A 23,799-nucleotide genomic window follows, 5' to 3' on the forward strand; every position below is an offset into this window, starting at 1 on the left:
ATCTCAAAATAAAGGAAAAAGTTTACTTTAAAAAAAAAGAAGAAACAATAATGAAAAATTCTGATTATTGTCACAGGTATGTTATTTTGATTTTTTTTTTTTAAATACTTCCATGATTTACAAAATGCAGCAGGTTAAATGGTAATTTCACATCTTTCATTCTTATGTAACAGTAAAATGAGGCAGCAATATATTTTATTTCGTGGTCACTGTGACACTGGAAAGACAACTGTGGCAACTTATGTCAGAGTTACTCTAAGACGACAGCTGGCTTTGTTCATATATTCATAAGCTTCACCAAGCAAATTCAGAAAATGTTTTTAAAACAACAACCTGAAGCCTATTCCAACCATAAGCTCTTATTCCTACTACTTAAATATGAGAATTACATCTATATTTTGGTAGATTAATTACAATAACTTACATTGAATGTTTTTCAGATATAGGTGAGGAATTCAACTCATACTGGGTTGAAACAAGAGGCAAAAATCAACTGCTAACACACATGTACAAACAGCATTTATCCTTTATTACGACGACATGATTCTTTAAATTGCAACAAACGTCACTTCAGGGTCATCATCCCTCAGAAAAAGAGACATTCCAGTCCAGAATCTCTGTAATCTCATCTGCTGTCAACAGGATACATCTTACTGCTGCACAAAATTCAGTGCTTAGAGGTCAGAGTCAATGTGGAAGACACTCTGAAGATTTGTGGAAGCATATTACTCAGTTGGTAAAACATTTCCTCAGAAATTGTCTGGAACAAAAAAAAAAAAACCACAACAACAACAACAACAACAACAAAAAATCAAAAAACTTACAAGTAAGATTTGGCTTTTCACTGTAGTTTGGAAGACCTAAGTCTCTCTCAACTTTGTTTCTTAACATTTAAGAGAATTGCTGTTTTTCAGATGACCAGGGAGATAATTTTCAAACTATGTGTTATAATTCTATTTAATGCAATCAGAAGGTAAAGATTCACCTAAAAATACTGCTTATTTATGTGACATATCTGTTTCCAGTAGGTTTCTTGTTCCAGTAATTGATTATTTCTGCCTAGCACAAGCAGGACAGTACTGTTTGTTATCTACAGGACTCCTGCTCTCCAAATTCCAGGATTAGATTCAACTTCAGTACTTAGTTTATTCTTTGCTTCCTTCTTGCTCAGCAGTTTACTACTTTCAAGAAATACATGTTACTTCTTTCCTAATATAACTCTGATTTTTATATTACTTCCAGTACTTTTTAGAACAAATAAAACTTAGGGCTGGCCCCCTTTGGAAAACTTCCTGTTTCTGAAGATCAGCTAGAACTCCAAATTAAATCATTTCAGAATCTTAATTACAATTAACTTCAAATTAATTAATGCCTTTAATGACTTTGTGGAAGCATGACTGAACTCAGTGCATTGCAACTTTCCAAGCTGTTAGACAATTTGACTAATGACCACCTAAACTTAAGTTACACAAGGTTAGTCCCTTCAGAGTAAATAGCAAAAATATATCTTCTGCAAAGATGATGTATTCACTGCTCATAAAAGTGAACATCCCAGTCTGAAATCAGAAGATACTACTGGGTATCCAAAAATATAAATGTCTTTTATTCCTGTTTTATAGGCAAGGAACCAAACCCACAGTGATTAATTTAAGCTCACAGAAAAGGAACAGGGCATAGTAAAGAAATCAAAACTAGATCTGCTGACACTTAACTTCTTGTTCCAACCAGGCTAGATATGAACTTGGTTTAACCTACCTGTGGTACCAAGAACTGTACAGTCCGAGAAATTCCTCCATCCCACGAGGCCATTTCCATCATGAAACCTAAAAAACAGCATTCATATCATAGGCATTACCTATGCAATCTTCCCTGCCAATTACACAGATATCAAGCAACGAGGAAGTTTTCACATACAATTAGGATTTTAATGACATCCTTAGTTAAGGCAGTTAATCACATTTAAAATCAGACTTGGCCAATCTCATGACTGAAATCTGCTTTAACTGGAAAAAAATTAGTGAGGAGTTACGTAGAAAAATCAATATACCCCTGAAGAGCAGGATAAGCAGTCCTATTGTACAGCACAGTGCCAGCCAGAAGAAGTGAGAGGTTTCTCCAAATATGTGTGTTACAATTCCTTTCAATGGGTTGCTTTCACTGAGAAATAGCTCTTTCCTTTAGCTCTGATGTGACCACATCCACGTGAATAAGTACAAGCCTGTTGCCAAAAGTACATTGACAATCTGGCAGCAACAGAAACTACCTGGACCTGCTTACATGGAAAAAGCTCAGTGCTCATTTATTGCTCAAGTTACGATACGGCATTTTTATGCTAACATTTCCTTACTAATGAACTACAAGGTCCACAGGAACACACTCATGGCAAATAAAAATACTCAGAAAAAGACTTGTTTAATGAAAGTGGCTACGTGGATGATACTCCATTGTGAATTACTTAAGATCACGATAGGAAGTGGTTCCTCAAGCAGATGGCGGAAAGAACATTAACACTACTAACATTTTAAATATTCTGAATGACTGGTTGAAGTATTTAAGTGCAGCACACAAGAATGCAGTTAGTAATAACATCACTTGCAAAGACAGAAAGCCAAGCTGAATCATGAGGACTTTCCAGCAAAGGAATGAATTAGGGTATGAACTACTCTTGGAAAAATGCACGGAGTCCTCATTGTCTGAAGCAATCAAAATACAAAGGACACTGTAAATTATACTATAGAGAACCACCAGCTTTTACCTTCCTTCAGAGACTACTCAAATCTGTAGTAAGAGCTTTTTCTTCTGCTGTGTATGTTTAAGTTGTTAAGATACTTTCAAAACACTTTTAGTCTCTATTCTAAGTGTCTGAGACTATTTTCCTGGTACATCAGTTAATAATTTTTAAAAGAGAAAATAAAAGTGTAGGTTTTAACAAACAACAAATTATTGAAAAACGCCTTTTTATTGGAAAATATACAGTCTGAACTAAGGCTGGATATCACCAAATGCAACACAAGAAGCCCCAGCTGAAGCATTCACTATTGTACCTTTGACACACTTGAATACAAGCTCTGCCCTCTTCAAGCACCATGGAATGGTCATTTCCTGAAAAAAGAATAAATGAAAACCTCAGTGCCCAATGGATCTAACCAACAAGAGTAGTAGGGAAGTTAATAAAAATAATACATTTTTGCCACAAACCCTCATTTTCCCAGCAGGTACTCAAGCAGCATTACAGGCCATGAAGAGGGATGCAGTTTTCCAGAGTATTCTATGCAGGAGGTAGGTACCTTATATGTGACCATAAAAGCACTGCCACTGCTTATCGTTAGGAGAGCCCAGTGTCAGAACAATCTATATATTTTTAAGCTGAGGTGTTGAACAAAATCACTGTTGACAATCCTATTAATGTCATTGGAAACAAGGTTATTGAATTCCCCTGAGGAGCTTCAGAAAAATGTATACTATCCAATGGATAAGTCACATTTGTGTTTCAGCTAGCCAAAGATAGGCTCCTGACCACATCTTAACAGCAGTAACTGATGATTCCTAGCTGTTCTTGATGATTCTGGTTAAAGTTTGTTGGCACACCTGCTGCCTTCAGGAAAAACCTCTCTAATACTGGAACTGGAAGAAGCCTTTCTCCCCTAAAGATGCATTTATGTTAACTGTTAAAACAAACAAAATCCATCTTCATTTAACGGAGGCGTTTCAGATATAAACAGACAGCAAATCCTTACCTAAAGTTAAATACCAAGATGGGATATGAAAATCACAGTGGTTTATTCTTAAGATATGGCTATAACCACTGGTCTGAAAAAATTAACGGTTTAAACGCTTTTGTACATTAAACATCCCTTGGCTATACGCTACAAAGTGAATTATATCAAGATGAATATTCCAAGTCAGAGACAGAATGACTGTCACTGTAAACACTTCTCAAAGAAAATAGTACCTATTTGTTCTGATACACTCTTCGACATGGAAAATGAGCACTTTCGAGTCTGAATACAGGAATATAGAGGTGGAAACAAATTTATTATTCTATGTACCTTTTCAAATTTAAGCACTGTACAATTTTCTATTCAGAAAAGCCAGACTTTACTTTGCAGTGCCAAACACTGTGCAATCTTGTCATTACCAAAGAGCTTAATTTCAGGATTAAAAAAAAAAGTTATTTGAAAAGCAAGATTATCTAAGAATGCCAACTGATAACACAGCAACAGCATACTGAATGTGACTGCATTAAAAAACTACTTACAGCCAAAGTTCCTACTTAGGTGGGGGTATCTCCTGCCATCCCCAAAATACATAATATGTTAAAACCAGCATAAGCTAGAAATACCTTTTCAGAAAACTTCCTTTCATTATGTAAATCACTGCATCAATAGATGCTGCTTTTAGGGTAGACAACACATGCTTGACAATTTTGGGTTTTTTTAATTTCTAAGCTTTCTGGAAGAAATACTTGCTCTTTGTTATAATTTATCTGCCTACGTGTACTTTCTGCCACAAATAATGTAGGTGTTTATTGTTAGTTTTGATCCCCGTTTTGGCTTTGGTGAAAAAAACAAGTGTCTAGAAAGAAAGGTCCTGTTGATCTCAAAGCAACCCAGGCGTACCTTGCATAATCAATAAAGGGAACTAAGCCTTAAAAGGCTTGATCAAACCAGCAGGATATGACACTATTCCTTGGACTATTTCAGAGGAACAAAGATGTTAAATCTTGTGGGCACTCAGGGAAATAACAGGTTGAATCCAGAATATCACTCCATGAAAGCCAAAAGAACTGAAAATGACACAGCAGTGATTCAATTGTAATCCATCTTAAAAAAAAGTATGTTCTCGTGATTTGGCCATGTTATCAGGATTTTTCTCTATACGTAAACTAAGTAACAGTTGTAGCAATGATGAAGGATCAGGTTAAATACCAATTCAAAATACAGTGCAGGGGATAGGGGAAAAAACAAAAGCAAACACCCCATCACTATAGTGAGTTTTGGTTAATAGCACTCAAGCAAGTAAAAAAACCACCTGGGACTTTTGGTTTTGTTGACTAGCAGAGACCACACCACACTACTTTTTTAAGATGCAATGATTTGTTGTCAAATTAAGCTTTCTTCTGAATTAAAAAAAAGGGGAGGGGGAGGTCAGCTTCACTGACTAGAAGGATATGCTGCAAACCTTTTTATTCAAAGAAATGTCATAGACTCGCTACACGGCGCTGCTGTTTTTGTAAAGCTAAGGGCTTATGCCTTTGCAGAACCATGTCATAACCAGGTAATGAAAACAATAATGTCTTGTGGGATGAAGATATCAAACAAAATTTCAATGGCTAATTTTATTAAGAATTAGCAAGTTGTTTACTCAAGGCACATCTATCAAATCCTAAACACTCTATGAGCTGCTGTACATTTAAAGGCAGAAAACTCAGAGGAGAAATATTTGAGGTAAATACATTCTCTATACACATAATCTCTCGATAATAGATAATCTCTCTATATACATAAACCCTGTTCATAAATATTTGTTACAGAGTTTATACTCCCTTCACTTCTACTTTCCTCCAAAACATTTTTGTCTTAACTCACGGTAACAGAGGCAGCTGCCTGAAATCCCTGAAGAGTCACATTTTTCTGTGTTGCTGTGTGGACGGCAGCAACAGCTCCTACATTGAAACTACGAAGGAAGTTGTGCCAGCTCTGGCAATTTTAGCAATGCCATGCTATTAGAGCCATTTCACTCCCCAGTTTCTATCAGATTCAGAACAGTGATCAGACAGTAACATCTCAGTTGTCCTCAATTTGAACTTGTCTGCTTTTTCCTTTCTCAAGTATCAAACCCAGTTTCTTTCCTTCATTTAACTTAATGATCAGAACAGAGACATCTGTTTTTGTTGTTCTCACCATAGGAAAAACTAAGCAAAATGGAATTCCTACTTTTTTTTTTTTTTTCATAGAAACAGTAACAAAATGTAATGGCTTCATTGAGACTGATAAACTCATTACTTCTGTGAAGTTATAAACACCACTCTTCCTTTCATAAAACAAAAAAACCTTTGGGAAAAGCACAGAGAAAACTCGTGATGAATGCCTGTCACAGTGAAGCATGCAAACATCTCTGCAGCTGTGCTCCTGGTTAACCACTTTACAAAAATGTTTTTATGTAGGTGGTAAATGCAGATTCAAAACTGGGGCCGCTGAAGGCACCAAGTTCAGGTTAACCTTCAGAAATCTGTTATTATTCACTTTTCCCTCAACAACAAGTTACATATTTGTGTGTTTCAAATCAGGTCAGCCAGCTGCAAAGCACTGTAATAAGCGATGCTGCTAATGCAATTCACACAGTGCAGCTTTGGCTAAACATACACTTTTCATACAAGCACTTTCTGCTCACTCTGCAAAGACTTAAAGCTTAACATAAAAGGGAAATTGTTTCACTAGGACCTTTTAAGAATCCAGTGCTAGGCAAGAAGATAATTCTTTAGTTTCATGCATCCAAGCGGCACCACACTCTCAAAGCACCTCAAACACTTGGTCTTGTGCTTTATTTGTATTTTAAAACACAGATATGCAAATGAAAGCTAAAACTAACAAGGTTTAAACAAAAAAGATAAAAAGAATATAGTCAGATGGAAACTTGATTAAGAAAAAAAAAATCAATACATTTATGAAACATGGTAAACTGGGCCCTATGAGTAAGCCCAGCTGCCGTCCTACAAGTTAATTACTTGCATTTGTGCCCAAAAAAAGGTCTTGATATCAGAGATGAAAAAAAATCTCTGAAGTAATATCACCTGTTCCTAAAAAGTCTAATTTTAGGTATGGAAATCTATCTTTCGGAAGCTTCATTATTGGATAAACTTTTGCATTGCTTGCACTTTCAGAAAAACAGATCCTGATCTTGCAAAAGGAGACCACTTCTACACTGTGTTCCAATCAAATTGTTATAAAAAAAAATGTCACTGTTAAAGGTAATACACTGGGGAGCCTTTGTCTTGCTACAAGCTGGGCTCTTTCAAAGAAGGAAAGACCGTATGGAAATATACAAGTCAAAAAATCAAAGGGTCATTTAAAAAAAAAAAAAAAAAAAGGACCATAATTATCCATGTAAGGGTATCAGTAATGGCAGCATTATCTTATTTTTCTCATTTCTTTAAGTTTATAGAGTTTTCACCTCCTAAGGAGGCGAGGCACCATGGTTATACTGCCTGTCCACTACTTCGCTCCCTGCCTCCCTACCCCTTTTCTTCTCTGCTAGTATCTTGTGAGCCAGCTGTGACAAAGAGGTTGTCCATGGCATTAAATTACTACGGACTGTGAAATGTTACAGCGGAGCAAGAGACAAGCTCTACACCGGCATCCCACTGAAGAAGAGAATACAAAAGGTCAGCGCAACAAGCAAGCACACTTGTAGCTAGGAAGCACCTCAGCAGTATGCTGCTTCTTGGCCAGCTGATATATGGGGGACTTGAAGAAATGGGGCAGAAATTAAGGATGCAAGTGATTAGGCAATGAAGGAGGAGACAGTTCAGAGCAAAGGTGAAATCTGGTTGCTGCTGCATAGGGCTGAGCTGATAGAGATTGGATTTTTTAGGGATACAGAACTCTAAGCCAAGCTTTGCTAGTTCTGCTGCTAATTAAACTTAGTTTTAAGGTTTTCTAGCTAGCTACAGTTAAAACCGGGGAGCTGGTATCACTATTACATCAGCAGTATAGTTTTTAAGGTATAGTTTCTAAGCAAGAGCTGTTGCCAGAAGACTTCCAGGCATGTAGTTCCATCTTTCATTAATACTTCTACAACTGCATAATGAGCTGGACCAAGGAAGTGAAAGGTCCAAAATGAGGGGTCAGGATAAAAAAAAGTGATTCAGCCAGCTGAAATGTTTTTAACTGGTTAAGTTCCCTAATTTGGGTCACCATATAGATACGAGTGCCAGCAGAGTGATGTGGCAGGAGCATGTGACTGGGATAAATGGTCCCATTTAGCTTAAACCAGCATGAAACACACCCTTTGAAAAATCACTTTTGTTGGATCCTATAAGATAAAAACAAATAAAATCTTTACATTTACTTACTTCTGACATATCGTGCACCAACAGAAGAGGAATACTAATGGTAGTAATATCATGCGTGCAGCAAACTTTGAGAATGTTTCTGAGTCCCATGATAGCAGGATCCCGAGCTGTTACGTTACCGGATCTTACATTATCGTCCACACAGAGGTGAAAAGCAACATGAATTTCAGAAAGATTTGAATGGCGTGTGATGTAGAATTCTCCTACAGAACAATACAAACCAAGAAGGCAAGATATCACAATAGCAATCTGTACTGAAATACAATTGTTAGGCAATGTAAGGATAGGGTCAGTTAAGACAAAAAGGCAAATACAAATATACAACTGAGATCAGAACACATAAATCAGAACACATACATCAGGAGAAAAAAAAAAGTTAGAAACCAACTGATCTAAAATTTCTTGGAATATCATTGTTTTACATTCATCCTACACTCACTTTCCTGCTTTGATGGGTTTCACTGGCATCACAGACACCTGGTGTAATAAGACATAACAGTGCTGGTACAGGCGGATGTGATCTATATATAGCACGAAACAGAAAAACAAACACAGAGGAGGTGTAATACTTAAAATATATAATGTAAGCACTGAATTGCAGACAGATGTGGGAGGCGGAAATACCAAAAATGGATGGGTTAAAATAAAGGATGCAAAAAGTCTGTGGAAAAAGATAGCGGGTTACATAACAACTGAGATATGTACTGGAAGACAAAGATATCAATGATCATCAGAATTTAAAATAATTCATAGTAATGGGAAGAATAGTTAGAGTTGTTTGCAGAAAGTTACCAAGACAACTTGTCGGGGTTATTTTTAAACTTGGTATTCATTTATCAAAGGTAGAGAAAGAGTAAGGGGCACTGAAATGCAGGTCTCTCCATCTCACCTTTCTGCTGGAGATCAAAAGTCTATAGCAGAGTCAACAGAAAAGCAGGGATGCAACACCCCTACTGCTTCCATCAACAGAGAAACATCATTCTTCAAACCTATTCTCACTGGTCATTTAAGTGAAGATACTACCTTCATACTGGGACAGCTGAAGAACAGTATGTACTCCTGTCTGACGACTGCTAAGGAGGTGGCAATCCCCAGCACTGACCACCTAAGAGTAGTAACACACAAGCCACTGCTACAAGATTCACGTGGATTTATCTGTTAAGGACCCAAGATGATTTATAATCCACTTATACTAGCAAGATCTGAGACAATCGTGAAAGCAGTTTTAAGAAGCCCTCTTATTCAACCATGGGTTGTATGGATTTAACTCCTCTCCAACTGTGTATTCATCTTCAAATTCCACAGAAACTTTCCTTATTAAAAATCACAATATACACAGAAGATAATTCCTCTTTGAGAGGAATGGATCTGTACATTCTCAGAGTTAAAATATACATTCTAAAATGCTTTGCTGTATCACAGGGACATACACATAATTATTTTCAAAAATAAAATTAGTTGCTAGTATTTAAGTTTCACCTTTTCCCAAGATACTCAAGAGATTTATTTTTTTTTCACACTGAAATTCTGAAAAGAGATTTTAGGCATAGAGAAGTTAAGTGATTTGCCCCAAGTCACATGATGCAATGGCAAAGCTGGGAATAGAAACCAGATGTCCTGACACCCAGTTCTCTGCCTTAGCCACAAGAACATCCTTCTCCTCTGATTGAGGTCAACCCGGGTTTAGTTATAATTATAATTTATGTTCTGACTTTAGAGCTAAAAATGTGCATCTATAAAATACAATTTGCTTTAAGAAGAGGGGGAGAACACAACAGTACTCACCCGGCAAAATATTTGACTGGTTTCGTTCAATATTCTTTAATTTATCTTCATTTCCACTACTTTTGTTTTCTGTATATAAATACAGAACACAAATATTAAACATATTATCTATTAATTACATTTTGGCATGAAAGTTTTATGTACGGATGACACCTGGCTTGAATTATTGCCATAAAGTCCCTAAAGAGCAGAGGAATGGACAGGAAGTATTTTTGCTGTCTTCAGTAGACACTGAACCGAATCCTACCTCAAATCATTAACTTCCTTACTTAATCACCCTACGATACCTCTTCATTTGGACAAAAAAAACCCCAAAATATTCTCAGACATAATACTAAACTTTCCAAATTACACCCACAACTACATAGTATCTTGCTATTAATTTTAAACAATGTAACTATTTAAAACAAATTTGTTCCTAGTATGACATGAAAAATGTTAGAGATTTACATAAATCAGCAGTATAAAAACAGCTTTCAGTATTTTCCTCAAGACTACAGCAATATGCAGGTTCCTAAGAAAACTTGTTTCTCTGTGTACTCTTACAAATCTATTCATGTTACTGACGTCTTTAAATCACATAAGTAGTTCTCTGTAAGAAAAACAAAGTTTCATGATGTACAAGTACTGCCTTAACACCATGTGGTCAGGTAATTTCACAGTCACTTGTAAATATAACTGCAAAGTAAACCATTCACAAGGATTTGGTCAGCACTAAAAAGTATACATATTTTGTTAATTTATTATTCAGGTTTTAGCAGTCACTTTTAAGGAAGGGGAAATGTCATAACTTTTCTTCTGCGATTTTTAAAGCTTTGTACTCAATTAGAAATTAAGTCGAGTCAGATAAAGTCTGTGCTGCTACAAGCAGTTTAAACTGCAGAGAAAAGCACAATGGTCCTATACACTTCTCAGGCTGTAAAGTCTGATCAGAACCTAAGGACTTATGCTTTTTTCTTTTTGGTAAGGTATGTGTGTTATGGCAGCAGAGACATCATGTGAACACGCGTCTGTGAAGAGAGAATTTAATGCAGAATTCTCAAGAGTTTATCAATAAACACAAATGTACCATTTTACAGATCAGGTAACTGAAGAAAAAAGTGAAATCAACTTGCCCATAAGCATAAACATTCAGCTGACCACTATTCTATTTCAAGGAAAGTAATTTTGGTTGTCACTGACCATGATGTCTTTTCGACTTACTGCTACGCTGTGCTCTGGCCTTAAGTACAACCTTCTGGACAATTTCGAGCTGTTCTTGAATTCCAGGAAAATGGAAATCCGTGCATTCTTGGCAAACAGTTGCAAAATCTAGGAAAAAAAATAAGATTAAAAACCACGTCATAAGACCATGCTTAGCAACATTACATAATTCTGCTCTACTGTTCAAGCAAGGTCAGTTACAAAGGCAACCGCCTCCCCCCAACCAGACAAGGCCCTGCTGTACTCCTCTCTAAATTCTAAAAAATTTATGGCGGAGACAAAACATTTTTTGAAAGAAATTAATTGCTTGAGGAAAAAAGTAACCTTCAGTGTTGCTGCTCTTCAAACAAAACCACCCAGACCAAAAAAACCCCCAAAATAACAGCGATAATATATGTGCATTAAATGCAATTGTGCTTTAAAAATTACGTCTAACTACTAACAGCCCTTCAACCTGTGACACTTTATCAAAACATGCATAATAGACACTTCCAACAGCAACAGCAGCATTCCAGCTTGTTTTGAAAGATCAGAACTATTAATGAAATCTGTAAACAGCTTTATCTGGAAAGCTGGAATTACCGTTCTTTCCTTTTAGTACACAGAACACAGTTCTGAAAGCTAAGGAAAGTGTTTTCAGCTGTAAAGAGTTCCTTTTCCTGATAAGCAAGTATTATATCAGACTTGGAAATCTTATAATTAGGATCATAGCATACTGCCTCTGTGACTGGTATTCTAAGCTCCTTATCCTGATGTCCAGCCATCTCTCCAAGGGAAGTCACCAGGAGCCAAAACAAGCACTTAGCAAGGGGCTGGACTATACTAAGCAATTGCTACTTACTTCCCACTTTGAGGTACCTGCTCTAGTCCTCCTTAAATAGTTCTTAATGTACTCTGATTGCCTATCTGGAGAGCACCATATACTCCTGTGAACAGGCTGCAACAGCAACAAGCAGGGTAGAGACAAAAATCTTAATGTATTTTATCTTTCTACATGAAGTTTCCATCATCAAATCTATTTTCAGAAGGCTTTATTAAACTCTGGTGTCCAAAACCAAGGAAGGAAGCAGCTCATATTCCAAAAGACTGTCTTCTGTGTGTATCAAGATAAAATAAGGTCACAAGACATTTTATTTGAATCAAACTGAAAAATCTTTTGTATTTACATTTTAAATTAAAGTTAATTTTAGTTTTCATATCTCTGAGTGTGTTACACCTACTCAAAGCCTGAGTCATGGTGGCCTTACAAAGTCCTAATATAAAAGACTTGAGCTAGGCAATGCATAAATATAATGTATATGAAGAAACTATTCATCTAGCTTAGAAAAAAACAGTCTGAATGGAATTAGCATGCTGAAAGTTCACAAGTAAGTTCAACTTTCTGTTGAAAGGCTGTTTTCTAGAGATGTGCCCAAATCCAATTTCAAAGGTATGTTTTACTAGTTGCCATTTACACCTTGTTAGAAATACAGAAAACATCGCAGTATTGGCTTTCAGTCTTGCAAACACCTCACATACATCCTGAATTTTGGAGACAAACAGAACCATTTTGGATTTACCAAAGGTGCAATAACAAACTATTTCCCGGCCACAACAAGGCACAAAATACACTAAACGAAGCACATTCATAAGCTTCCTCAGGATACAGCTAAACAAAGTCAACCAAGCAAGTTGCAGGACTTTGTATCTCCATTTAGTGCCTGCTGAGTAATTAGTGTTGCTCAAAACAATGTAAAATGTTTGGATAAATAGCGTGCTCACATGAAGCTCATTTACTTCAGCTACCTCTGAAAATCTCACAGGTTTGAGGGAACTCGTAGCCCATCACAAAATAAAGGCTATTAGGTTTGTATTTTTTGCCAGCTTTAAGATGGAAGCAGAAAATTGGTACTTTTGTAACCCAGCAAGCCACAACCTCACTATTTAAACAACAGCATCAACATATTATTTAAAGATCTTCTATAGAAGATTTTATGAACCTTTGAACCCCCTGGTGTATTTATTTCTTGAAGAGCCTTTTAGGAAGGAGTATTGGTTCTGGCTAGTGCTCTTGCAACAAACAGCTTTAGCAGTTTAAGAACAAATTCTCCTCTCAAAAGGTGTTTATTACTGCTCTTCTGCCAGAAGCTACCACTGTCACCACAGAGTGGATTTTAAAAAAATGCGCCCAAACCTCAGTTGCCTCCCAGAGTGGTTTGGGGTCTCAGTACAACCAGACATTTGCTAATGGTTTAAAGTAATACATCTGACTAGGTCAGAGATGCTGAGACATGAGACAGTCATTTCTGCAACATTTTTAAAAAGAACAGTGTGCAGACAGCTGTGGAACTTTCCCAGAGTTAAGTGTGCCAAAGTCTCTTCAGAACTCAAATCAACATTTATTGAGGATTATATTTTACAGATTGTGATACAGTCCCTATTTTCCCCTCTGCTGTGGCTGCAAGATCTAACTGGTGGCTAAAAGATGCAATTTTGTGTTTAAGGGTATTACTTAAATGTCCATCTTCTCTTACCACCTAAGATTTAGCAAAAAACCAAATCTTCTCTATTTGTTATTAATTTAAATATTTAAGTGGTAAAAACAAAGTAACTGAAAATGAGTACAGGTATGAAATAATACTGTCAGAATTAACTTGGAAACCACACCAGAAGCAACTTAGAAACCATAAACGGCACAAATGCAACTGCAGTTTTTACTGGTACACTTCCCTTTCCTTCTTGCTACAAGCCTGATTCCATACTGTTTTCAGAGAATATCAGCGACCAAAGTCTTTTTTTTTTTACGGCACGCTAGAATAATGACAAGTAATACTGGCTTCAGTCAAAAACACACTTCAGGTGTAAATATTTTGGTATTAAAACTTCAAGAGGAAGGTGGGAAATTCAATAATGTGGTTCAGGGAAAGCCTCAGCGGCCAAAGTTGGCACAGAAATGAACACGTTTCACTGCTAAACCTTGATACAGAACACCTTCATAGTGTCCGGTTACTCAAAAGATAGGCACTTAAAATGGCTACTAATCAAGGTTTCCAGGAGTAGGCAAGTAATATTGCTATTGTTCTATTTTTTTTAAATGTAATTCATAGTACTGCAGATATCTAAAGCACATGGTAATTTTGTAAACTTAATTATCAATTTAGAATCTTAGCATATTTCATTTTCATCTTTGCAAATAGGTTTCAGGATGCTAATCGGACATTAGGGAGTTAGAAGCCCCTTACTGTAAGTCAAAGGGAGGGAAAACAACATTGAAGTGTTCGCTCTAACATGTTCCTTACTCAAACACAAAACCTAGGGAAGAGATGAGAGATAACAGCGTATCAGAGCACAACTCTGTCCCCCATCCTTATCCATATCTCTCTTTGCATTTGTTACCCTTCTGCAATACCATGTCCAAAACATTAGGGCCTCCAGTAAATTTTAATTTTACAGAGAATATTTTTTGTGAGAGAAGACAGCAAGTTTTTAAGTGACATTGGTTTTCACTGACACAATATACCCCATTAGAGGACTCACCTCTTTTGATGCCACTATATGAACTGATACGGTTATCTACCAACAAAACCAGGCCACAGAGTGAAGTTGAATAGAGAGACATTGCAGTTTGAAGTCTGTGAAGTTTTACTCCACTTCGATGATTGCGCTTATGTTTACAGAAATCCAGCATATCAGCTCTCAGTAATCTCAAGTTATGCATGGTCTTCAACTGAGCTCCTGTGTGGAATATAAATGATTTAATACATATAGTAAAAGAGGACATTCGGGACTGTTATTAAAATGTAAGGGAACAAAGTGCTCCCCTAAATTTTGTGAAAAAGGTCTAAAGGAAATACAATCAATAATACTCAAAGAAAGTTCTTAATCATACATTCAAGTTTACATACATATCAGCAATTTACAAAGAGGGAAAATGCAATATTTTCACATACTGTCACAAAGCAAGGCTCGTCTATACCAGAAGTGAGCCTTGTTCCCCATGATAAGGCTACAGATGAAATATTAATGCAGTCAAAACAGACAGCATAAGAACGTTCTATTGCATAAACAAAAAATTAAGTATCTATTTTCTGTTAACTGGTTGCAGGAACTGAATTTAATACCCACATGTTCTCACCAGTCGTAAGAAAAGTTAAAATATAATTCTTAACTAGTATGTGTTTTGATGTTAGTGTGCCCTTCTACACTAGTGACCTTACCAGCGTGGATAAAAACTTACTTCTAGAATGTTTTCCATTAAGTATATTTGAGGTAGCTGGATACCGTTTGATACAGTTTATACCATACTGTACTTCTCTTACAAATATAAAGAACAGATACAAAACAATTACAAACTGTATATGTTATATACATTGACAGTTAAATACTATAAATAATACATGCCTTAGATACATTATTTATTAGCATCTGTTATTATGTTTGGGTTTGGTGACAGTTTACTTACCCAAGTGAATAGTAAAACTTTCTTCTAACAGCCTTTGCTCTTCATAAATTCTTCCATTTCCTTCTACAGATTCTCTCAGCTGGCTGGGCTGAACCTTAATTTCATCACTGAAATAACAAGAAACGTACTGAAAAGTTCATCCTAATTTTTGTTCAAGACCAATAATATTTTGTGAGAGCTATCCAAAGTTTTCTTGGCTAGTCTGTGGAAACTGAGAAACTAAACCTGTTTGACTGAACTCTACTCAGCTGAGGCTCTACCATTCTGGCACGCAACACTCCAGGAGCACACCAGCAGGAAAAGTAGACTCCACTGTTAGATTTACATTACCTAGCTCATTTGTAAAGCATTCCGAGATTGAGAAATGAAAATAAATCACAATACATAGTTATAACAAGAACATAGGAATAAAAGGAAAAAAAATTTTTTTCTTCTTCTCAGGCTATTTGTAATACCAAAGACTTATTTATGAGTTATTAGATAAAACATTTCTTTTTCCCCACACAAAATGGGAGGTTAAAAAAAGCCAGATCAAATGCTCCAGAGTGTTCAAACTAGAAGGAAATGTTTCAGATATATCAGTTTTAATTATTTTTTCCTAAATTCGACTATCTGGTAGTAAGGGATATAATCAGTACTGTTTCTGCTACATGAACATCTCTCTGATTTGTTTCTGCATTAAATGAAAAGTTTCTCTTTATTTTCAAAAGTGCCTAATCTTCAAAGGTGTTTTATAGACTCACAAGCAATTCCACTAATTCCAAATACTTAATGATGAGGTAGAACCAAGACACACCATTAATAAAACATATATATACAAACCCATATAAGGAAGTAGATGCATAAAGATATATATGTCTGTGTATATATATATGTATCTTTTATGTCTATATATGCGTGTAACACACACATTTTATCTTTCTCTCTCTTTAAGCTTCTAGTTGCCCTGCTTTGGACTTCCTGTGCATTATTTTCAAATGCATTAGGGACCTATAGTTTTCAGGACTCAACACAAGCAGAGGGATCACACTTTCTGCTACTGCATGCAAGTACCATGAGTAAAATACTATCACTTCACATGTGTTATAAGTATCCAAGATTATGAAGCCAAAACGTCCTCACCCTTTCTCAGAGGTCCTTGCCTCTGGACTTTGAGCAGTCCATTTCTGCTAGCCTTCAGCTCTAAGCAACTTCACCTTGGTCTTATTTCACAGCAGTAGAAGGCCAGAACACGGGAAGAGGTTGACAGTGGTAAATATGAACAGCCTTTGTAATTTCACTATCTTTAAATCCTCATGGAAATAATCAACAAAGCCAACATGAAAATTGTGTGGAAAAATATTTTAGGCTTGGGTTTAGAGATTGAGCAGACTGTCACTACTGCAGCAGTGTGAGCTATGCAGTTCTAAGACATTTGGAGACTAACCTGAGAACTGTGAAAGACTTCCAAAATATAAATTCACAGACAAAGTCCTGAGAAATGTAGTGACAAATCTAAACCTACAGGACCATCTTCCAATATACTCCCCCTCCTATCTCTTCCCTCATGTTCCATACACTCGTCTTCCTTATCCCAAAAGGAAACACTTAAGAGAAAGTGATGAAGTATTTCATGCATTATGATCCATGCCTGTCTCCTTATCACTGGCATCCACGTGGTTCAAAGGTGTTGCATTTCCCACAAATTCCTTACTGCATCCACCTAAATCTACTCAGAGAGGCTCTTCTACTAATGCAAGGCATGAGAAAGCATCAGGTTTTACTTCTTCTATTTTCCTATCAGTAGCAAAGCTGCTGGTTACTAATTATAAAAAATAAGGATCTCCTCCAGATACAAATTCTGGAGTTCCCTGTGATTTCCTCATTGAGAAAGTTTTTCATTCTCACCACAAGCATTCATACTAAAAAATTACTTTTTTTTAGCTGTCCAGTGACGCATACATAAAGCAAAACAAAACAAGAAAAAAAAAAAAGAGAGGTTTATTAATTCAAAACATGCTACACTGTTCCCATTTATTAAGCTACAAGTAATTCTGCAGAACATCCTTAAGTGGTGACAGAAAGCCTTGTGAAATGGTGTTAAAAGATAGACATTGTAAATAAAGGCAAAATAGGAGAAAACCCCATTCAGCTCAAGTTGTAAATGCATTACAACACTTTCTGGTACAGAAAGGTTACAACAATGAAGAAAAATCCTAAAAATATAAATATTTAATTATGACGGTTTATTTGCCTTTGATTTGCTTTGATTACCCTGTTTAAAAGGCTAATCTGAAATAAAGATTATACAAAAGCAATTACTTTGAACTACTACAGATGGAAGCAAGCATTGCAGAGGAATTAAATACCTGACTGAGCTGTTGTTGGGATTTTTTAGATCCTGGTGAAGCTTTATCACCCACTCCTGATATTCCTGCTTCTGGATAGCAGTAGACTGTTTTAATTCATTGGTCCATTTGTTCTCCAAATCCTAACAATATGACAGTGATAATTTGAGTGTTTTGGGTTTCCTTTTTAAGACAATTATTTGCGTGATGTATTCTAGTGCATTGAACTTAAGCTTACCTGCTGAGATTCAAAATGCTGAGCTGCCAACGAATTTACATCTTGGTCTGTTAGCGATTTCCCTAGCTCTTGCATCACCTTATCCATTTCAGCTCCTTGTCTGAAAGGGAAGCAAATGTACATTTACCACAAGCAACACTTCTAAAAAATACTGGTAGAAGAACACCTATTGTTGTTGATACAGTTACTGATACAATGACCAGCTCTATCAGGCAGCTGGTCAATGCTCATCACAAAGCAGAGGTACAACTGAACACACAGCTGGAAGATATGACATGCAGTACTTTGTCCATCTGGTCATTTTGGAATTGGAATTTGTATGTTTGAAGTCTGCCCTCACATTTATTCAAAAGAAGGTACAACAGTATCTCCAGATACTCTAATATAGCACTTCGCTATCCTTATCTGTAGGAGAGTTTTTGAGATGTATCTACTCAATCCCTCGCTTTCCTCCTGCCCCGACCACAGCTGATGCAGACAGGTAAACACCAGGAAGGAGGCTAAACACACCTATTTTTAATAGTAAAATGAGCTTCCAGCTCAAACTACATGCAACAAGGGGACCTGGAGTTAAAGGGCTGCCCTGCTATTATCAGTTCAACCATTACCTAGTCCCGCCTTAGTCTTCTTCATCCCTGGCTTCATTTAGTCTTTCACATTCAGCCCTTTCACATTCGTTTTACCCTGGCACAGATTTAGTAATGAATACCCACAAAACAAATTTGAGTTGAGGGTCGGGGATTCCAAGTCAGTTTCTGTGTAAACAGAACAACATCTACGCTCATCTGGGAAAGCCTCAGCTGCCACCAACGTATGGAGCTCCTCGATTATAACAGACTGATACGATAAATTCCACTGGAGTCATTTATACAGCTACATCACACCAGAGCTCTACAACATTACTGCTTTTAGGATTAATTGCTCTTTCTTCTATGTGCATACTTGAGAAGAGTCGATAAGCAGCAAAAAGCATCGCTAACACATTACTGGCAACATTTATAGAAATATGTGTGTTTCAGTCTAGAAGAAACTATATAAACAGATATGCATTGTATAATGTGAGATTAAACACGCACAATTCAAGAGGAATATTGTCACTTCGAATGCTAAAACAGACCTACTTAGAATATTCTGGCACCTTGCAAGCATCTACAGTATTTAGTATCTATGCTATATCTATATTTGTGTGCATTCGTTTTCCTCAACCTAGTCTCCGTAGAAAAAAAAGAAAAAAAGAGGAAAGAAAAATCCGCATTGTAAGTGTTCCCTCTTGTGGGCAAAGCAGCCACCTGCAGCTATTCAAGCTTAGTTGGAAACTCAGGATCCCACATAGACTTTCCTAAATTTCATACTCAAGTTTCTGATTTAAAGTTGGTTCAAGATTTCTGCTCATCTTTTCCCCCCACAGAACTTCCAGTTTTTAATTTAAATTACACCATAACAAAGGCAAAACATGGTACATACATGTACTTCATTTTCTAGATATCCTAAGCACTTTACATTGCTATACCACTACCAACGTGGATAGAACAATGGAAATCAAACCTTGCATTACTTTGATGGCCTTAGCTTTTATTATTTTCAGTGACTGAGGAGAATATAAGATAGCTGACAGTAACAATAAGTATTGATAAGTATTATATAACTTTAAAGAGGGAAACCTAAAACTGAAACAGGGCTTACAAAGATGAATGCAAGTTGATACACGTTGTCCCATGAGTATACGCCCAGTGGTATGCACCCCTCTTTAATAAGATAAGGGGAAGAAAAAAGGAAAAAAAAAAAGGAGTACCTTTCACGTAGTTTTTTCAGTTCCACATCTCTTTCACTTATTAATTCTGAGATACTAACAAAATAATTGTGTTCCAGGTTTAACAGCATTTCAGAAGCTGGAGAATGTATCAGATCATGATAAACATCTGCAAAATCTTCATCCCAGCTGGTTTCTTCAGGTTTTGCATATTCTAACGTTGTCTAAAAATTATAAGAGATTTTTAAAGCATACCTTTTAGGACATAAAAGGATCCCTCATAATGGTAGTGCAAATCCAGCTGGCATGCACACTGTTGCACAACCTTCAACATACATGAATTACCTTTTTGATTATCTAATTTGAACTTTTTGTATTCTGCTTCAGCTTTAACATTTTCTCCCTTACCATATTCTTTCTCCTTCAAAGCAACTAACAGCAGAAACATTAAGGTGTTGGCTACAGTGAGGAATTACCAATTTTCAGACATCACCAACTTGGAAAGCATAATATCATCTACAACAATGTTTGCAATCGATTAATTTTAGATAGAGCCCAAAATACCAGCTGTGTAAACAAAACTGTTTTGCTAGAAAGGATGACTAACCTCCAATGTCATTAGAATTTGATCAGCAACACTGATTTAAGAAAAGCCATTTTTACTGAACAAAGAGTGGCCCAGAGATGCCAATTTTGCAAGCCCTTTTCTACTGAAACACTCCTTAGATTTGCAATCATTCCCACCAGATTCAGCAGACAAACTGAGATCATATCATTGAAGTATAGGTTAATAATCTAAATAATCTAATCCTAGCCCTTGTGCTCAGGCTAACCTATTCATAGAAACCTCTAGCACAGAAGATTGTACACTCCTCCAATGTTTTATCACATTCTCATGCTCCCCCAGTACAGATTTTTTTGGCGTTCGTTAAGGCAGATGATTTGATTCCAATTCTCTTTATAACAGACATATGTTTTGGAATTTTTCACAATATTCTTCTATATTCCATGATAAGCAAATTCAATTCCTATAAACTTTACCTCAAATGCTGCAGTTTCTGTCATTCTTTTTTTCTCTTTGCTAGGACCCCTTCAGTTTTTTTGCATGCCTGTATTTTGAAGATCACATGCAAAACTGGATTCGTTACTCCAGTTAAAGCCTCATCAACACTAAGTAACATAAAACAGTCACATGAACTCAGGAAATGAGCTGAAAAGTCTCTCCCGACCATACACTTTCTCCTTGGAGTCTTCATTGCTAACATTTAGGATAAGAGTACCACTTTACTATCTCATGATTTGATTCTAATACACTACAATCCTCATGTCTATTTCTGTCTGAATATCACTAAGTTACTTACCTTTCAATTTTGTATCTTTTGACTCTACTAAATCCAGGAAAAACCTGACTGGCAACTTGTATGATGAAGACTTACCGATCACGTTCAGATAAAAAGAAAAAATTGTAAGAATTGATCAGTAAAAGTGAATTTTAGTGTAATTTTGCCTCTTCACAGGTGTGATTGTCTGTACATGCACACACACTCTCACAAAGCAAGTCCTGAATATTAACTGTTCAGCCTTAATCTTACCTCTTTATAAGCTTTAGCCCAGGTATCTGCCAGCTGGTTTATGTCTATTTTTCCTGATTTCACTGCTTCCAGAGCTATTTCAGCTTCTCTATCATAATCTTCTATCGTTTCCTCTTCTATGAACTTATTAAGAGATTGCTTCAGATCTATTACAACAAGAAGAGAACGTTCCATCAACAAAGCATGTCAGTGGAAGTATCAGTAATCATCTAGGAAACACACAAATAAAGTTTTTCTGAAAACCTTTTACTTGGGCACCTTACTTGCTAGTACTGACAGTAATTTTATTTAATGTTTTGCTGTTTTAAAACCTTTTTTTAAGACTGTTTTAGTAAACACGCTTATTTTGGTTTCTTAAAGCAGGTTGTAAGATGCTTGTGGACATCAGTATATGACACTAATTTAAGAAATCAACTCTTACCATTTTCTATAAAGCATGGCAGATTGTGCAGAAGCATTAGACGGCCATGCAGATGACTAATATTCTCTTGCACAGGGAATTTGAGAGGCACAGTAAGCACTAAGTGCTGATTTCCAGCATTGAATTTGTATACATAGTCTCTCTCCCTAGTGCAGATCTTTCCTTTATTAGGCTTCATCTTCTTGAGTAGATTTCCTGCATTAGAAATGAAAATAACACGAGTTACATTCTTGTAAAGTAAAAAATGCTAACTAAAACCATGGCTTTTTAACAATTAACAGCTTCTGGCAAGAAAACTTAACCCCCCAAATTATTCACAGATACTCATCTCCATTTTGACTTCCAAATACACAGGTTGGAACTGAAGCATAAATATCAGTTTCCAAAACACTGAATGCTTCTAAATTCTTATTGAGTGTATCAGTATATGACTTTGGGTAATTACTCTTACAAATTACAGTACAAGTGCCCTGACTTAAAGGCAGAACCACGACAGAAAGAATCCTCATAAATAGCAAACTTTAACTGAGACACAACTGCTGCCACACGTCTCAAAATCTGAAATCCTTCACAGCTCATTAGGATTTTATTTTGTCCTTTCTGTGGTGGTAGACTTGGGAGGGAGCAATAATTCTTAGAAAAAGCTGTCCTGCTTTAGGACAGACCGTAATTATTTTTTAATAATACCATTAAAAGTGAGCCAAAAGAAAAGCAAGAGAACTGTCTATGGGATGAGAGCACATACCTGTGCCAGTAATTTTTCCCTCCGTGAGGGCTCCTCCTACTCATTTACATTCCTCTTTTTGGAACATTACCGGCAAAGCCGGACACATTACTCCAGCTGAAATCTCCCCAGTGCTAAAAACCACAATCCAAGAAGAAAAGCAGAAAACATAAGGGGAGGAAAAAAAAAAAAAAAAAAAAAAAAAAAAGAGTGTACTTTCTACAGCAAAATTAATGAGACCAGTTTAGTTTTTTGGTTTGGGTTTTTTGTGGTGAACGGTGTTGGAAACGGATTAAGCAAATCGGTTTCAAGTCTTCGTGGTAACAAAAGAATCTCAGGGCAACCAAAGCTAAACTGATCTGCTCTCCTAGCCCGTCACAGAGAGGGATTTAAACGGTACCACTTAGACATACAAAACTGACGAAGGTCTTTCTGCTACCCCCCGACAGAACAAGGTTTAGCGGGGAGGAAGAGGGCAAGACGAGGTGACAGCCGCTGGCTCTGAGCCCAGTGCAGCTGGGCAGCCGGTATGCCCCAGAAGAAAGGGCCAGACCGGCGCTTGTGCCCCCCCCCAGGAGGCTCTGGGGTGCCAGACCGGTGGCCCACGCCAAGAGAGGCAACGTTACAGACTCACAGAATCATCTCGGTTGGAAAAGCCCTTGAAGCTCCTCCAGTCCAACCATTAACCTCACCCTGACCGTTCCCAACTCCACCAGATCCCTCAGCGCTGGGTCAGCCCGACTCTTCAACCCCTCCAGGGATCCCGGGGACTCCCCCCTGCCCTGGGCAGCCCATTCCAACGCCCAACAGCGCCTTCTGCACAGAAATCCTTCCTCAGAGCCACTTAGCTTCCTTTACTGAAAAAGCAGAAGCAAAGCTGGCGGCGGCAGGGAAAGGCCTGCACGATCCCATCCACCTTTATCCCCTCTCCCCGGGAAGGCTCCATAACCCCGGGGTAAACACAGCCCCTCAGCTCAGAAGAGGCCGCGCCCACAGGGACCGGAGCCGCTTCCCCCGCCATGAAGAGCGGGAGCGGCGTCCTCCTCCCTCTTCGCTCACCTGGGCCGCGGGCGGGCGGGCAAAGGAGCCGGGAACCGGCCGCTAAGGAAGGCGGCGACGCCGGGCGATCCCCGCCTCCCTGTTACAACCTTCGGCTCCGGAGCCGCAGATTCGACACCCGCGCGCTTTGTGGCGAATGTGCCGGGACGGCGCCCGGGGGGGGGGGGGGGGGGGGGGGGGGCACG

General features: G+C 37.4%; 1 protein-coding gene across 3 annotated transcripts; it reads right to left on the reverse strand.

The window, feature by feature from the left end:
• Window position 1: 1 nt before the first annotated feature.
• On the reverse strand, window positions 2–23,727 carry FERRY3 (FERRY endosomal RAB5 effector complex subunit 3). 3 transcript variants are annotated; one of them, XM_074901849.1, is made up of 15 exons: window positions 23,615–23,681; window positions 22,577–22,689; window positions 21,832–22,026; window positions 21,411–21,556; window positions 19,861–20,042; window positions 18,069–18,168; window positions 17,852–17,973; window positions 15,504–15,610; window positions 14,579–14,776; window positions 11,042–11,170; window positions 9,860–9,928; window positions 8,075–8,277; window positions 3,045–3,102; window positions 1,756–1,823; window positions 2–760 (listed from the first exon to the last, which is right to left on the reverse strand). In XM_074901849.1, the coding sequence occupies exons 3-15, from the start codon at window positions 22,007–22,009 to the stop codon at window positions 668–670; spliced, it is 1,653 nt and encodes a 550-aa protein (XP_074757950.1). In that variant the 5' UTR covers window positions 22,010–22,026; window positions 22,577–22,689; window positions 23,615–23,681; the 3' UTR covers window positions 2–667. The 3 variants fall into 3 exon arrangements, with proteins under 3 accessions (XP_074757950.1, XP_074757951.1, XP_074757949.1); XM_074901850.1 differs by lacking the exon at window positions 22,577–22,689 and having other exon boundaries at window positions 11,063–11,170; window positions 23,615–23,727; XM_074901848.1 differs by lacking the exon at window positions 22,577–22,689 and having other exon boundaries at window positions 23,615–23,727.
• Window positions 23,728–23,799: the final 72 nt, after the last annotated feature.

This window comes from Athene noctua, chromosome 3 (genome assembly GCF_965140245.1).
Source record: "Athene noctua chromosome 3, bAthNoc1.hap1.1, whole genome shotgun sequence".
NCBI classification, from domain to species: domain Eukaryota; kingdom Metazoa; phylum Chordata; class Aves; order Strigiformes; family Strigidae; genus Athene; species Athene noctua.

What these genes read in the sequence shown, in the direction of transcription:
- FERRY3 (XM_074901848.1), bottom strand. Translation starts at nt 22,009, where the DNA reads ATGAAGCCTAATAAAGGAAAGATCTGCACTAGGGAGAGAGACTATGTA. An exon ending in GGGCTAAAGCTTATAAAGAG is followed by an intron (nt 20,043 to 21,410) that starts GTAAGATTAAGG and finishes TATAATTTTTAG; the next exon opens with ACAACGTTAGAATATGCAAA. An exon ending in CCAGTCAAATATTTTGCCGG is followed by an intron (nt 8,278 to 9,859) that starts GTGAGTACTGTT and finishes ATTGTTCTGTAG; the next exon opens with GAGAATTCTACATCACACGC.